Genomic DNA, 13,075 nt, shown 5'->3' on the forward strand with positions numbered 1-13,075 from the left:
AAGACAAAACTGAAGGGAAAATGCCCCAAGAACAAGCAGGAACTGAACACAGTTGCAGTAGAGGTCTGGCAGAGCATCACCAGGGATGAAACCCAGCGTCTGGTGATGTCTATGTGTTCCAGACTTCAGGCTGTAATTGACTGCAAAGGATTTTCAACCAAGTATTAAAAAGTGAAAGTTTGATTTATGATTATTATTCTGTCCCATTACTTTTGGTCCCTTAACAAGTGGGAGGCACATATGCAAACTGTTGTAATTCCTACACCGTTCACCTGATTTGGATGTAAATACCCTCAAATTAAAGCTGACAGTCTGCAGTTAAAGCACATCTTGTTTGTTTCATTTCAAATCCATTGCGGTGGTGTATAGAGCCAAAAATGTTAGAATTGTGTCGATGTCCCAATATTTATGGACCTGACTGTACATCAAAATAACAGACATGGAAAAGAACACTTAAATGTGTGCATGGCTGAGTTTGGCTACATCACACAATAACATGTTTACATAGAAATTGGCAGTTATGCAATAGCTGTCTTGTAAAGGTCAGCTGAATTCAATGGGAAATTCATCCCCCTACAAGCCTGCCCCCCCCCAAAAAAAAAAAATTAAAAACATTGAGTGCTGTTTCAACACTACAAGGAGAAATATAGTTTCAATACATAAATTACCCTTCACAACTTAAGTACACCTGTCATTAGATAAATATGGAGACTGTCCTTGCTAATCATTGGAGAACCAAAAAATAAACTATTGCTGTAAATTGTGACATGTCTGGATTTTATTCATGTAGACTTTTAAAGTTTCAAAAAGGTAAATTTCTTGTCTATTTCATGCCCATGCATACCTTTACTTTGGTCTACACAAAAATAGTGTGTCTGCATTGTTAACTATTGATATTTTTGAGGCATGGGTAGTATAACATATGGAGCTCCAGTGCGGAGATCTGACTGCCACTTTCAATGTCTAACTCGTTTTCAGACAAAGCAAGCATCATCAGTCAAGGCAAAACTGATATGCCAGTTTTTGTTGAATGTATTCCATAAAGTTCTCAATTAACCTAAACATACCTATTTGTATAAAAAGGCAACTTACAGTATTCTAGACATAATTATGTTAAGATTACCTATAGAATATAGTCAGCTTTCCTTCACATGGGACTGTTGCATTCCAAGAAAAGAGAGTTCCAAATAGTGATCCAGGTTTTGTGCAAATCATAAATTCAGGCATGAGATTAAGTGGCTCTGCACTCATTTCGTTCAGCAGCCAGATTCTCAGTGATGTCAACGTGCAGTCAGGTGACACAATGTGCAGCAAACACCTCTGGAAAGCTGACAGAAGAGCAAAAACATCTTCCAGACTCTTCAATCCTACATCTAAAAAAGAAAAAAAAATATGTTTTATAATAAACTTTATTATACTTTGTGTTTTCTCCCAGTATTTCTTTATGACATAATCAGTCAGGCCAAATTTTTTTTGAGATGGAAGTGATGATATATAACAGTAGCCTTCAAACTGTGGCCCGGGAGCCAGATGTGGCCCTTTGCTTGCCTTTATCTGGCCCTTTGGGGCACTTTTCCTCCCCCTGATACAATACACTAATCCTCCCACTGACACCAACAATTGGGCATAAACCTTGCCACTGACATCAACAGCAGGCATTATTCCTCCCACTGACACCAAACATAGAGCACTATTCCTCCCACTGACACCAACAATATGGCACTATTCTGCATACGGACACCAACAATAGGCCACTTTTCCTCTCATTGACACCAACAAGACGCCAATGATGGGGCACGATTTCTCCCACGGACACCAACAATGGAGCGCTATGCCTCCCCCTAATATCAAAGATGCACTTATTACTCTCACTGAGGTCAAGACAATTTCTACTCCCAATGGCCACAGTCCGGCCCTCCTAAAGTCCAAAGGACAGTAAACTGGCCCTTGGTTCAGAAAGTTTGGTGATCCCGATATATAATAACATCTGTTTTAAAATATGATTTTTGCATATTTTTATTAAGTGCTTGTTTACACTTGTGTTGATTAGTAACATAAAATAAAGAACCAAGCAATTTTCATGTGTCTTTAATGCTTTTTTGAAGCTTAGAAAATGGCCTGTGTGTTGGTGTTTTATTTTTTCCAAAACATGAAATACAAAGTGAAGCTAACTCTGAAGTGCCCCTTTACACAGCTGCAGGTGCTGTTAGGAAGCTCTGTGATAGATATCTATGGGGCCTTTGGGGATAAGGCGAAGCACCAAGAAAGTGACATTTCTGAAGCAAAGCGAAACAGCGCAAACTCAACAGTGTGTACAGTACTATAAAGGTACCCATTTTATTTAGTGATACCCGCTTTGATTGGCATTCAGAGCGCTTCAAAAACGCGAGTCAGATGCCACATTACAAAAACTTGGAACAGAGGACAGCAATACAAATCTGGCAGAACTTCTATTCTTTCTCCTCTCTATCCAAAAAATAGAAAATATGTGGAGTTCCACTCTGGACTAATTTGAAAAGAAGAGCAGTTGAAATCAAAACTAACCAATCAATGCGTTTATTGACCTGCCAAGCAACTTGGGCGCATATGAAGCCAATGACTAGACACCAGTAAAAATACTGAGCCCTCCCATCCCCCTTTTTGGCTCATGCTGAACAACACGAATGCTCACATTGTATTATTGAGAAATTAATTCAGAGGTTTTAGATGTTACATTTCTTTACAGTTTTCAATATGGCAATAAGGCTATCCTATACATCTGGTAATAGAAAACAGGTTATTTCAGTAAGACTATTCATTTCTTCATGAAAATGTTGGGCAAAATAATGTAACAGACTATTGTCACCAGAAAGCAAATCAAAGGAATTGGATTTTATTTCAATCATTTTTCTTGGTGAATACCAGGAGGCAGTTTCATTTATATAAAAGGTTGCAGCTTTGGAACTATAAACAACAGGTGATGTAACAAAGTGGCAAAAAATAATGAAAATTCCTCACAATATATTTACTTGAGGCAAGTGACTAAATACCCAATTGAAATATTTGAAATGGTTTTACTTGCCCTCTGTGTGTCCAGTTTTGCAATCTGGGTATCCCTGCCAGCTTCATGACCTTTAGTGCATCGGAAACAGAGTTTAATCAAGTACACCAAGAGGGACAGATTCAGAGCCACATTATTGGCAATCTAAGAAACAGCCTAGGGCCTAAATGATGTTCAGGGGGCCCAGCTACAACTATAAAGCTCCTGTAGTTAACTAGGGATATAGAGCAATTATGCAAGGCTGTGCATCTGCCTTTCATTTTATAAGGGAGAACATACTTGAATCAGTCAATGTCTGATGGGAAGGAGCCTAGCTAGTTCAGACATTGAAAATAGTTTGAATTCTCTGAACCTAGTGCAATCCTTATCAATGTGAGGGGAAGGGATGAAGGTGGCGGGGGGCACAGATTGGCCCTGTTCTGTCCTAAAGTGGTTGTAAACCGTGTAACATGACTAACCTCAGGTGGTACACAGATGAAACAAATCCTCCTACATACACTGTGCCAGTTTATCTGCAGCCCTTTCTTCTCTACAGCCAGTATTTATACTAAGTGTTATACAAAGAATTTATACTGCTTTTCTGAGCTTTCAGAAAGCAAGTGATGGGGAGCTGAAGTTTTACTCTGCAGAGCTAACTGAGAGCTGATTGGAGGGAAGGGAAACACCCCATTCACACAGGAACAGTGCTGAAGCTATCAATCACAGGCTGTTTGCTAAAGCACCCTCTCGTCACCTTTTTTAGCTTTTGATGTCAGGAAAACAGAAGTGACATAAGGCATAGCAAAGGAAGGAGGCAGCAGACAGATATGACACTTAGTGCTCTGGATTGAGACAGGTACACACTGCAGAGAGATATATATGCTTTGTTCACATTTCAGATCAGAGGTTTACAACCACTTGAATCCATCTTTAGGAAGGAATATTTTTCAGTGTGCTCATGCTGAAGACTGTAACTTTGTGCCATTTAGCAACTATCCTATCTGGTTTTCATCCATTTTTGTTAGTGAGTTTTCAATTGCTGCCACTGTTACCTTGCTGCTTAAGGTTTGCCCATGTTCAGCTTGGACAGCCCATATTCCTGAGATTTTTAACCTTGATATAACAGTGGCCCAGTCAATTACAATGTCATCTCACAAGTCAATGGTGAATTGCATTAGCTTAATGACCGGTATATATGTGTCCGTTATAAAAGTAATGGGTCAGCTAGCACTTTGATGTCTGTTTGCCAAGAAACATACAGAAGCAAGAGAGTACCCCAATTGCAAGCACATTTGCCAAAATTAATTAAACTGGCCCCATCATTAAAAAACATTGTCTCAAAGAGGCATACCAGCAAATCAAGCATGTATACACTTGCTTTTTCCATTGCCCTCACCACCACAACTTACATTTAGTCAGTAGAAATCTACTGCTTTATTTAATTTTGACCACTGCACTTGCAATTAGTGTACCATATGACTTTTACTGAGCTGCATTGTTTCTTGGCAAATGGACATCAAAGTGCAAACTGACTAATTTCTTTTATAACTGACACATATGCTTGATGGCAATTAGGCTAATGCAATTCACCACTGCAATTGTTTGTGAAAACTTTAAATTACCTTTTTATTCAGTGTTTGTTATTATATTTGCTTTGGAATATTTGAATTTTAAATACAAATAGTGCTCAGGATAGTTTGTCTTTCAGAATAATAGCTTATCGTGTGAGACACCATAAACAAAAGTATCATATAAAACATTGTATTTCCATGTTATTATATAACACCGCGTTTTGGTTCAGATAAGTTCACTGGTTGAAAATGTAAAAGTTTTTAGCACTTAGAGTTTAAACTTGTGAATAATAATAAAGAAAGCCTTTGTGTTCTTGCTGCATTGAATAATTCAGCAAAGGTTCTCTAGAATCTTATAAATTTACCTTGACAGTGTTCAAATACATTTATTGTATGTTTTCCTTTTAAAACATCTTCAAGGCTTAAAGGAATTCTCCCACATGGCATGCTCAGCTTCTCACTTCTAAGTAAACAGTCAGGTTGATTTTTCCTTCTGGCATGCAGCAGCAAGGCACAACTAGTGTTATTAAGTGCCAACACTGAAGACAGCTCGGTGACAGCAGTAACTGTGTGCTCCAAATCATTTTGATAGGATGGAGGGCCGGGTCTCTGTGAGCAATTCCCCGTAAGAGTGTCCTTGCTATTGTAGTCAAGCCTTTGTTTTTTTGCTATGGGTTCTGTATGGTACTGAGTACCAGAATCTGGGGAACAACTGATGGCCAATTTTAGCACATTAGTCTTGCACTTGGTAACTGGGGAGGGTAAAGCTATTTCTTGATCCATTATAAGAGATAAGCCAATGTCACTCAGTGATCTGTGAAAAACAACAAAACAGTGCTGTAAAAAAAACACATCTTATAGTACAGATAATCCTGAAGAAAAACGGAAAAGTTAGCGAGATTCACCTAAAGTCTTCAGAAGCTGTATATCAGCTATACTAGGGAATAAATGTTTTATTCAGTATTTCTGGGTATCTCTTAAAAAGCTGGAATAAAACAAAATGACTGATTTGCCCTCTGTTGTCCAGCAACAGTATAGAAAAAGAACTAAAATCTGATAGACAGCAAGGACATTAATCTTTCTTCCAGTTCTTACAAAGATGCGGGTAAACGCAAAGTTACTGGGGTTTATACGAACTTTGGGGTAAAAGTCCACACTCTGCAAGTTATCCTGCAGTGATTTCTCTGTATAAACAAAGAAGTGGATATGTCCCATGTGGGCTGTGGGCCTTGACCTCTACACTGCATCCATACAGCACAAATTGTACAACACACATGTGCCCAGACAATGCACACTAAACAATTTACATATTCTGAATAAGCAATAAAATCACTTTAAAACAAACCCCTCATGTTAGCAATAAAGTTATGTTAGAACAAAGTTAAAAAACAAAATAAGTAAAGCATGATTACTATAGCCCACCCCAAAAGATATATTTTAAAGCACCATACACAAAAATGTAAATCCAAGCATCAGTTGGGCCTAAATACAAATGATGACTGAGTTTCATATATTAGGTGTTGCCTAGTCCGCCAGAGTGATTGCAATAATTCTAGGACCATCATTCATACTGAAAGCTGAAGTCCAGCTTTTGGTACACTTTACATAGCTTGTTTGGGCCAAGTTAGCCCAAAAAAACTATGTCCCTCACTAAAATGTGAAGCCGTTGGATGTCCTACATAAACTGTATGTAGCAGAGGCTAAATACAGCATACAACACTGTGTTCCAGTGTGAGCCGAGACTTTTCTGTCTCAGACCCGGAACACAAAAGAGTCTGTCTGGGAGGAGCTCAGCCACTCATAGAAAGAGATGTATTCTATCAATAAATACAAGCTTCCTCTGAATAGCTGAGTCCGAGGTTGTGACATCATCAGCTCGCCACTCTGACTCCACCAATCAGAGGAAGCTTTTTATTTATTGATTGAGTATATTGCTTTCTATAAGTGGTTAAGCTCTGCTCAGACAGATTCTCTTGTGTTCCGAGGTTGACACAGGAAAGTCTCGGCTCGCACCAGAACACAGTGCTGTACGCTGTATTTAGCCTCAGTTACATACAGATTACATAGCATATCCAGTGGCCTCTCATGTTAGTGAGAGGCAGTTCGTTTGGACCAGCTTAGCCCAAACAAACTATGCAAAGTGTACCAAAAGCTGGACTTCTGCTTTAATTCTAAACTGATGATCTGTAAAGGCTTTTAAAGAGTCACCTATTTATCCAATCTTTTATTTTTGGGGGCTCTATTGTTTGCCAGGCTTTAGGAATGAGACTTTTGCCAGCATTTAGTAAACAGAACAATATCATATTTTTGTATTGTTTCACCGAAGTCTCTGATTTGTGAAATAAACAGACCCACGGGTCTAACGTTATACTAATCTTTAGAATCTCTTGTATGTGTTGAATTACCAACCCCAGTACTTATGTATTTTAGGACAATCCCACCATATGCGTGCCATTGTTCCCTTGCTCCCACATCCTCTCCAACAGAGGTAAAACCTATGATCTTTGCTTATGTGCCACAATAGGTGTAATATACCATCTTACAGGACATTTATAATTCATTTCTACTATATTCATATTCACCACCCTGTGTGTTAATCTAAACATTTTATTCTTTTGTTGCCCTTTCAATTTTGTTCCAAGCTCCTTCTCCCACTTATCCAGAAACACTTGGGACACCGGTCCATCAATTTCAGAAAGAATTTTATTTATCCTAGAGGTAGCATGTTTTTGTATTATATTTGAACTAAACAATTGCTCTAGAGGGTACATATCTTGCTCAGTCCTTAGTGGCTGTGGGAGTATTGCAAAAAAATGTCTAATTTGATAATACCGCCATTCATCCAGTGTATAAAATATTTCCTTCTTATTTTTTAAATCGTGTAAAGAACATAATACTCCCTTATCAACAATATATTTTAAAAGTGCATTTCTACCCTTTAATCATTTACCTGAAATATTATCCTTCCTGAGTGGGAAAAGCTTTGTTCCCACCAACGGGACTGACAATGAGTTAAAACTTTCAGTCCTTCTGTTTGTGCATTTCATCCCAAATCCTCAGCACATTCCGTGTCAAAGTGCTTGTATCTTCGTTCAATGTGCAAAACTTATGTAGTATCCAAATAATCCTATCTAATGGTGCCTTACTAAGTGTGCTCTCCATTTTTAACCAACTTCCCCCCCGTGAATTATACATCCAATCTGAAAATCGTGATATTAACCCTGAATTATAGTATCTCTTGAAATCTGGCATCCAGAAATCCAACATATTTCCCCCTTTTCTTTTATTACTACATAAATTTTCATATCTCACTCTTAGTTTTTTATTAGTATCACTTTTTTAAGGATCCTAAAAAAGGACCCCAGTAGGTGTATTGGGAGCATATTAAATTTTTCACAAGAAATTCTCCTCAATTCATCCTTTATCTTATATATTAGATTGTAGATTGATGGGAGCTAGAGGGATTCTAGGTCTCACCTGTCCTTGTGTGAAGGTTTTACAGGTACCACACCCCTAATGGAACAGTGAAAAAAATAAACCCTAGTAGGATAGTAGGAGAAACTAATGGGGCTTTTAAGGTACCATACTATTATGGGTAGAAAGATGCATAATCATAAACAATATTGGATAAAATAGAGCACATTTTATTATGACATTATAAAAAAGTCACACAGAGTGGTAAGCAAGTCAAACGCCAATGTAGGCACATACATAATGAGTCAACAAAAATATATGAAACCAAAGATGCTTTTCCATAAAATTGAATCCAAAACTGGATAATCAATCAAAAGATCCGACGCGTTTCGTGGGATGTGACCCACTTCTTCAGGGAAAGTGGAAAAGCTGAGAAAACAATGCCTACAGTGGAATCAAAAATATACAACCAATTAACAATGAAAATACAGATAAAGCATAACAGTATACACAAAATTATATAAAGCAATAAATGAAAAAAGGGGCAGCAAATTACCAGTCGATGATAGCACTCTGTTCAATAACAGCACCTGATGTACATGAAGATCAGTAGTGATTGGATACACAAAGGGAGATTTTCTGAGCACCGGGGAGGAAGCCACCAGTCCGAGAATACCTCAGATCAAATTGGATAGCAAATGCCAAGCTGTTTTTCTAAGGGTCCATAAAATAATCAGTGATTAGAGATTGAAAAATTCTTTTTATAATTTTTTTTTTTTTTAACCAGTTGCCGAACCGCAAATAGCCGAATGACGGCTGCACTGCGGCCGGCCAGTTCTGGGAGGCCGTCATATGACATCCTCTCAGAATGCGCTCTCCTTCACGCCTCTGGGGGCACGCACCCGGCGATCTCTGTGATCGCTGTGTCCTATGGACACAGCTGATCACCTGATGTGGTAAAAGGCCAATCACAACGGCCTTTTACCACGTGATCAGCCGTGTCCAATGACACGCTGATCACTGGGAAATGCAATTGCCAGTTCTTGGCTGCACTTTCCTCACGCTGTCAAAGCATGAGGAAAGTAGTGCCGAAAACTGGCAGATGTCAGAGCAGGGATCGGCACCAATCCCTGCCCAGCAGTGCCATTCACCAGTTCCGTCCACCTGTGCCCAGCAGTGCAGCCCACCTGTGCCCAGCACTGCAGCCCACCTGTGCCCAGCAGTGCCGCCCACCTGTGCCACCCACCTGTGCCCAGAAGTGCCGCCCACCTGTGCCCAGAAGTGCCACGCACCTGTGCCCAGAAGTGCAGCCCAGGAGTGCCGCCAGTCAGTGCCACCCAGAATTGCTGCCAGTCAGTGCCCCCCATCATTGCCGCCTATCAGTGCATCCTCATTAATGCATATCAGTGAAGGAGAAAAATTAACTGCTTGCAAAATTTTATAAAAGAAACAAAGAAACTTTTTTTTTCAAATGTTTTGCTCTTTTTTTGTTTATAGCGCAAAAAGTAAAACACCCAGCGACAAATAAATGCCACCAAAAGAAATCTCTATTTGTGAGAAAAAAATTATAACAATTTCATATAGATATAATGTTGCATGACCGCGCAATTGTCATTCAAAGTGCGACAGCGCTAAAAGCTGAAATTTGGCCTGGTAAGGAAGGGGGTATAAGTGCCCGGTAGGAAAGTGGTTAATTTAAGCCTCTCTCATCTCTGAAAAAAACAACTACACCCCTACCTCCCAAAATTGGTCAAAAAGTTTTTATACTATATATTACAGAGAAAACCTGAGAAAGGGAAGGACATCTAAAAAGAAAAGAAAATATATTGGAAAAAAGCACGAAAAGACCCATTGCTTAGCTATATATAAATCCAAGAAACATACCGTTCCAGATTATTATTATTATACAGGATTTATATAGCGCCAACAGTTTGCTCAGCGCTTTACAATATAACGGGAGACAATACAGCAACAAAACAGTTCAATACAAGAGGGATTCGAGGGCCCTGCTCCTTGGAGCTTACATTCTAGGAGATGAAAAAAGTATAGTGACCAACTGTTATAGGTTGGTGAATAAACACCCGTCTTGGTTGCTCCTGAGCAGTGAAGAGGAAAAAATGTTAAGGAGGTTAAAAAGTAGACAAAAAAAGGGCAGATGCCCCAGTATAGTCCTTGGTGCATAGAGGGTCACAGGACCTTAAATAATGGTTGTTTGGCGCCAACATTTCAAACAGTATGTGGTGTGAACACGTGTGACGCACGGTGATGACGTCATGATGTCGGCATCATGACGTCGTATGTCAAAAGACGTCCAAGGTAAAAAATGAAGCCATAAACATACTAGCGGCCATGTCATAGCCAGAAATGGCCATGGGGGGGAGCAAAAACCTCAACCAAAGCTGGAACCAAGTCTAAAGCCCAGGGAAACCACTTAAAAGTTGGAAAAAAGTAACATTAATAACAAACGACTACAAGTGTCCAATAAGGTAGTACATTTGGAACATTGTTAGTCACCAAATCTGTCACATAAAAGATGGATGACTAGAGCACAGAACAATCACTTAGAAGATGGAAACAAGTAGCATTAACCACTTCCTGTCTGGACACTTTTACCCCCTTCCTGTCCAGGGCAATTTTCAGCTTTTATCGCTATCACACCTTGAATGACAATTGCGCGGTCATGCAACACTGTACCCATATGCATTTTTTACCATTTTGTTTTGAGACAGATAAAGCTTTATTTTGGTGGCATTTATTCACCGCTGGGATTTTAATTTTTTTTGCTATGTAAATGAAAAAGTCAAAACATTTTGAAAAAGTGTTTCTTATAAAATTTTGCAAATAAATAATCTTTCATCATAAATCTTGGCCAACATGTATTCCGTTATCTTTTTAGTAAAAAAAAGAAAAAAAAATTAGCTAAATTAGTTTATAACCAAAAATTATAATTTTTAAACATTTATTTACATTTTTATATTATTTATGGTTTTTTTTTTACATACTGTCACCCTAGCAGTACAGTGTCACCTTGGTGATGAAGATTTTTTTTTTTTTTACAGTGATTGCTTTTACACCCATATAGGATGTAAAAGCAATCATTTCTCTTTCTCTCTGTCTGCAATCTTTCAGCCATTGAGAACTACTGAGTGAGCTGTGATTGGTCACAGCTTGTCACATGGCACAAGGCTGTTGTGAATAGCCTTGTACCATGTGACCTCTGTGATCATTCACAGATTTCACACGTAGTAAGCAAAGATGTCACAAGTGACATCTTTGCTTACTACTTTGCATGTGATCACTGATTGGCCAATCAGTGATCACATGATCGGGACCTCGTACAGAGGTCCCCGTCCGACGATCTGTGATTCACTGTGTCCGGAGGACACATCGGGCACCGGATCGCGGTGCTGCGCACTCCCAGGGCGGGTGCCATTTATGAACGGTAACCCGCCCCTGGAGTGCCACCATCCTGCTGTTTATAAACAGCAGGCGGACGGCAAGTGGTTAATAGATAATGGCCACAAGTGGCCAACGTATTGGCCAATAGAGCAGTACATTAGAACAGTGGTAGTCATCAGATCTAACATGTAAAAAATGGATAACTAATGGACAGATGAATATCTGAAAAGAAATGCATCATCGGCTCATATTACATAGAGCTGCCACAAAAGAATACAAAATGCAAACAATTAAACAAACCTTTTTTTTGTTACAAAACAAAATCGCCCAAATTGGACAACAATAATGAATCAAACATACAATATAGGAAAAATTTTCATTGTTAATTTGTTGTATATTTTTGATTCCACTGTAGGCATTGTTTGCTCAGCTTTTCCACTTTCCCTGAAGAAGTGGGTCACATCCCACAAAACGCGTAGGATGTTTTGATTATCAAGTTTTTAATTCAATTTTATGGAAAAGCAATTTTGGTTTATTATATTTTTGTTGACTTATTATGTATGTGCCTAAATTGGCGTTTGACTTGCTTACCACTCTGTGTGACTTTTTTATAATGTCATAATAAAATGTGCTCTATTTTATCTAATATTGTTTATGATTATGCATAATGGTATGGTACCTTAAAAGCCCCATTAGTTTCTCCTACTAGGGTTTATTTTTTTCACTATCTCATTTATTAGAGGGATATAATTTACCTGATATAAATTTGTTATGGGCGAAGTTCATTTTATTCCCAAATACTTTAATTCCCTCCATGTGAAGGGGAATTCTTTTAGAAAAGTTTGTTTTTCAACCTTTGAGACATCAATATTTAGAATCTCGGATTTTGAGGGGTTCATTTTCAAGTTTGCTAACTTTCCGTAATCTTTTAATATTCTCATTAAATTTGGTAATGTTAGTTTAGGGTTCATGATATAAAATAGCATATCATCTGTATATGCTGCCAACTTATGCTCAACTTCCCCTACCCACATTCCTTTGACATCTACACTGTTTCTTACGGTTGCCAATAGCGGTTCCAGAGAGATCACAAACAACAGGGGATAGAGTGGGCATCCCTGTCTTGTTCCATTATACATCCTAAAAAACTTTGATAGTGATCCATTGACCTTCACTGCAGCTGATGGGTTCCTACATAGCTCCTTTATCCAACGCATCATTCTGGGCCCAATTCCTAATGTCTTCAACGTGTCTATCATAAATCCCCAATCCACTCTGTCAAAGGCCTTTTCAGCATCGATTGATAAGATGTCCCCTGGCACCTCTCCTCTCCCATTCTTTTACAAAATAAACAAAGATCTTAGTCTGTTATTTCTTCCTTCTCTACCCAGGATAAATCCCACTTAGTCTAGGTGTATCCAATTGGGCATCAGCTCCTTCATCTTTATCGTTAACGCCTTTGCATAAAGTTTTGTGTTGGTATTCAACAAAGATATAGGTCTATAACTGGTACACTGAGAGCAATCTTTCCCCTCCTTAGGTATAACTCTGATATATGCCTGTAACGACTCCTCCCTCATCTTTGTCTCTTCTCCTAATGTGTTCATATATGTACACAGTTTAGGGACTAGTTGTTCTTTGAACTTCTTATAACATCCCACAGTAAATCCTA

At 38.7% G+C, this 13,075-nt stretch overlaps 1 protein-coding gene across 1 annotated transcript in view; it reads right to left on the reverse strand.

The window, feature by feature from the left end:
• The window catches only part of FANCB (FA complementation group B), a 60,142-nt gene that overhangs the window by 14,483 nt on the left and 32,584 nt on the right, over nt 1–13,075 (reverse strand). Inside the window, exons 7-8 of the mRNA XM_089682975.1 lie at nt 4,956–5,404; nt 1,124–1,373 (exon numbers count right to left, since the gene is read on the reverse strand). Coding sequence (XP_089539101.1) covers nt 1,124–1,373; nt 4,956–5,404 — 699 coding nt within the window. The remainder of the gene's footprint in view (nt 1–1,123; nt 1,374–4,955; nt 5,405–13,075) is intronic.

Source organism: Staurois parvus, unplaced genomic scaffold (assembly GCF_062004578.1).
Source record: "Staurois parvus isolate SC_StPar_1 unplaced genomic scaffold, SC_StPar_1.0 ptg000299l, whole genome shotgun sequence".
NCBI classification, from domain to species: Eukaryota; Metazoa; Chordata; class Amphibia; order Anura; family Ranidae; genus Staurois; species Staurois parvus.